Below are 2,516 nucleotides of genomic sequence, written 5' to 3' on the forward strand. Positions count from 1 at the left end.
AGTGAACACTTGGACTGGTGGGTAATGCTGAATGAATGATGTACATATTCTTGTTAATGGTGAGCCAATATATAGTCTATGTACTACGTGTGGTAAACGAAACATATGGATAATTGGATAAAGTTGGTTATGGGCATCATGAGTTCATGGCAATGTAACCTGTACTATAAATTTTTTTTAAAAAATTGCCCAATTTATTTTAGTAATTCACCCTTTTTTAAAAAAATTTAAACATTGTTTTCTGTAGACTAGAGCAGTTTACTGTTAAGAGATCATGTTGAATGAAATTGGAATTTTTGGGGAAATTAGAAGCTGTTGTTATTAGAAATATACTCTTGGCAATTTCACGGGCAAGGTTGCAGATTTTCAACCTGAACCCATTCGAGATCCTGTACTGGTAACTATTCAACTTTGAATTACTATGGGCTAAGTTTAATATTATCGTTTATTTGTTCTTTACTTCTTATTTGCTGTGAATTAGTTGGCCTATTAGTTGGTCCTCCAAATCAAGGGTGTAACAAAATCAGCCTCTTTGCATTCATGGGGAATACTGAAAGGGCATCCTTACAATTTTAAACAAGGCTACAATGCTGCATACATTTCTGGATTTACACCCAACTTTATCCTAGGTGGGATCTTGATTATAGGCATTAGGATATTGGTACAGTATGTTAAAGGTAGCTTGAGGCCTTTTATAAGCTCCAACTCTTAAGATTCTGTTTCACCTATTCTTCTTTCGAAGGAAGTTGTATTAATTTCTTCTATATATAATTGGCTTGTGATCTGCTGCTTTTGAGCATCTTGGAACATATTCCCTCACCTGAAAATAATAGTCAGATTCCCCTGAGCCATCATAAACGAAAGACCCTTTGTGACAGTTGGACCATTCTCAGTTTCTCATACTCTTCCTATTACTGAATAATGGTAAAAACTAATTACAATCACAACGTTAGGAAATATGACAGCTATTTTTCTGGACGTCCTAGGTGGTATACATGAAATTTGTTATTTCCAGGAGGAGGGAGTAGCTTCATTTTCTCTTTTGCTGTGTTAATGAAGAATGGTGTTTTTTGTGTGATTGTATCACTGACACTTTCCATGCCGCGTCACTTTTTTATGCAGGTTTTGTTATTTGACAGCGAAAACTATCTGAAGGCATTCAGTGTAGGTGATGCTTGGGTGGCTGTTGGATGGAGTAGTGACATCCTTCCTGCTGCCAAGCGAATGTCAAATGTTGCAGTTATTGCTCCAACGTCAGGAGCCAGTTTGTGGGCAGATCTGTGGGTATGTTTCTGCAAATATTATGTTAGAACAGTATCCTAACTTTTAATATCTATTTGAAATGTGTTATGGTTTGCCTATTGTGAACTAAACTCCCTATTTAATTTATGGCATTTAAACTTCAGCAGTTAATTAAGCTTGCTGATCGTTCAAGTAAGTTTACTTAGCTTAATGCTTAATAAGAATACTTTTCAGACCTCCCAAATGGTCAACAAGAAGATTATTTGGGGGTGGAGAGGCTATTATTTATTAATTAGCTTGAGCATGAAGTAGATTTATGTATCTTCATACTTTCTTTTGACTTAATAATATAAGTCATCTTGTATTCCAATATTCAGTCAGTGCTAAGATTTTGACCATAGTGTGATTTTGTTGCAAATCTGTGACAGAAAAAGTTGCCTGTGTAATCTTCTGATAATACTTTTTTGTACAAATCAACGATGTAGGCTGTGCCAGCTACAACTAAATGCCCACCAATGGAAAAACTTGGAGGGCGAATCAGAGGGCCATCTCCACTTATTCATCAGTGGTTAGACTTCTGCCTACAACCTGCTCGAGAGCTTCCATTTAAGCAAGGAGTTTATCCTGGTTCATTGCCATCTGCCTTAGAAAATGTACCTTCTGAAGTCCTTCCCAAGGGCGCCCCAAAGCTGACCACAAATCTGATATCTGGAATTCCACCGCCTGACATCTTACATAAATGCGAATTCTTGGAGCCATTATCTGAATCAGCATTGACTGACTATGAATGGTTGATTACTACAACAGAGAAACCTAGGCATGGATTCATACAACAAATTTTCACAAATGCATTTCATGCTACCAAGATGAAGCTACCATCATTGAGAAAGAAAATTGATGATTGAGGTGCTCTACTTGTGTAAGAGCAGAAGGAAATGTCGTACTGTACTCTCTATAAATTATTATGATGTTTAATTCAGCAATTTTCAGTGATTTCTTCCTGTTTGGCTGCCTTAAAAATGGTGTGTTCATCAGCATAATGGTTGGGACTTCTCTATTACATCATGGTGACAGGCATTAGTCATCTCATGAGTCCAGCTTCTCTAAGGGTGTGGGTGTCAACTAACTTTGAATAGTTGATTTTATGGTAGTAAAAGAGAAAACAGAACGAAAACAAAAATTTGGAAAGTACATCACGACCTCACAGAGGAATTCTTAACTTAGTAAATTCTAATTAGACCTGTTTTGTTAGAAGTTCCATGATGTAATTTGAG

At 36.5% G+C, this 2,516-nt stretch overlaps 1 protein-coding gene across 3 annotated transcripts in view; it reads left to right on the forward strand.

The window, feature by feature from the left end:
- The window catches only part of LOC110692785, an 8,671-nt gene extending 6,369 nt beyond the window's left edge, over window positions 1-2,302 (forward strand). For all 3 annotated transcript variants that reach the window (XM_021869859.1, XM_021869858.1, XM_021869860.1), the window contains 2 exons: window positions 1,123-1,284; window positions 1,728-2,302. In XM_021869859.1, coding sequence (XP_021725551.1) covers window positions 1,123-1,284; window positions 1,728-2,147 — 582 coding nt within the window. In that variant the 3' untranslated portion in view covers window positions 2,148-2,302. The remainder of the gene's footprint in view (window positions 1-1,122; window positions 1,285-1,727) is intronic.
- The last annotated feature ends 214 nt before the right edge of the window (window positions 2,303-2,516 follow it).

This window comes from Chenopodium quinoa, unplaced genomic scaffold (assembly GCF_001683475.1).
Source record: "Chenopodium quinoa cultivar QQ74 unplaced genomic scaffold, ASM168347v1, whole genome shotgun sequence".
In the NCBI taxonomy this organism is placed as follows: Eukaryota; Viridiplantae; Streptophyta; class Magnoliopsida; order Caryophyllales; family Amaranthaceae; genus Chenopodium; species Chenopodium quinoa.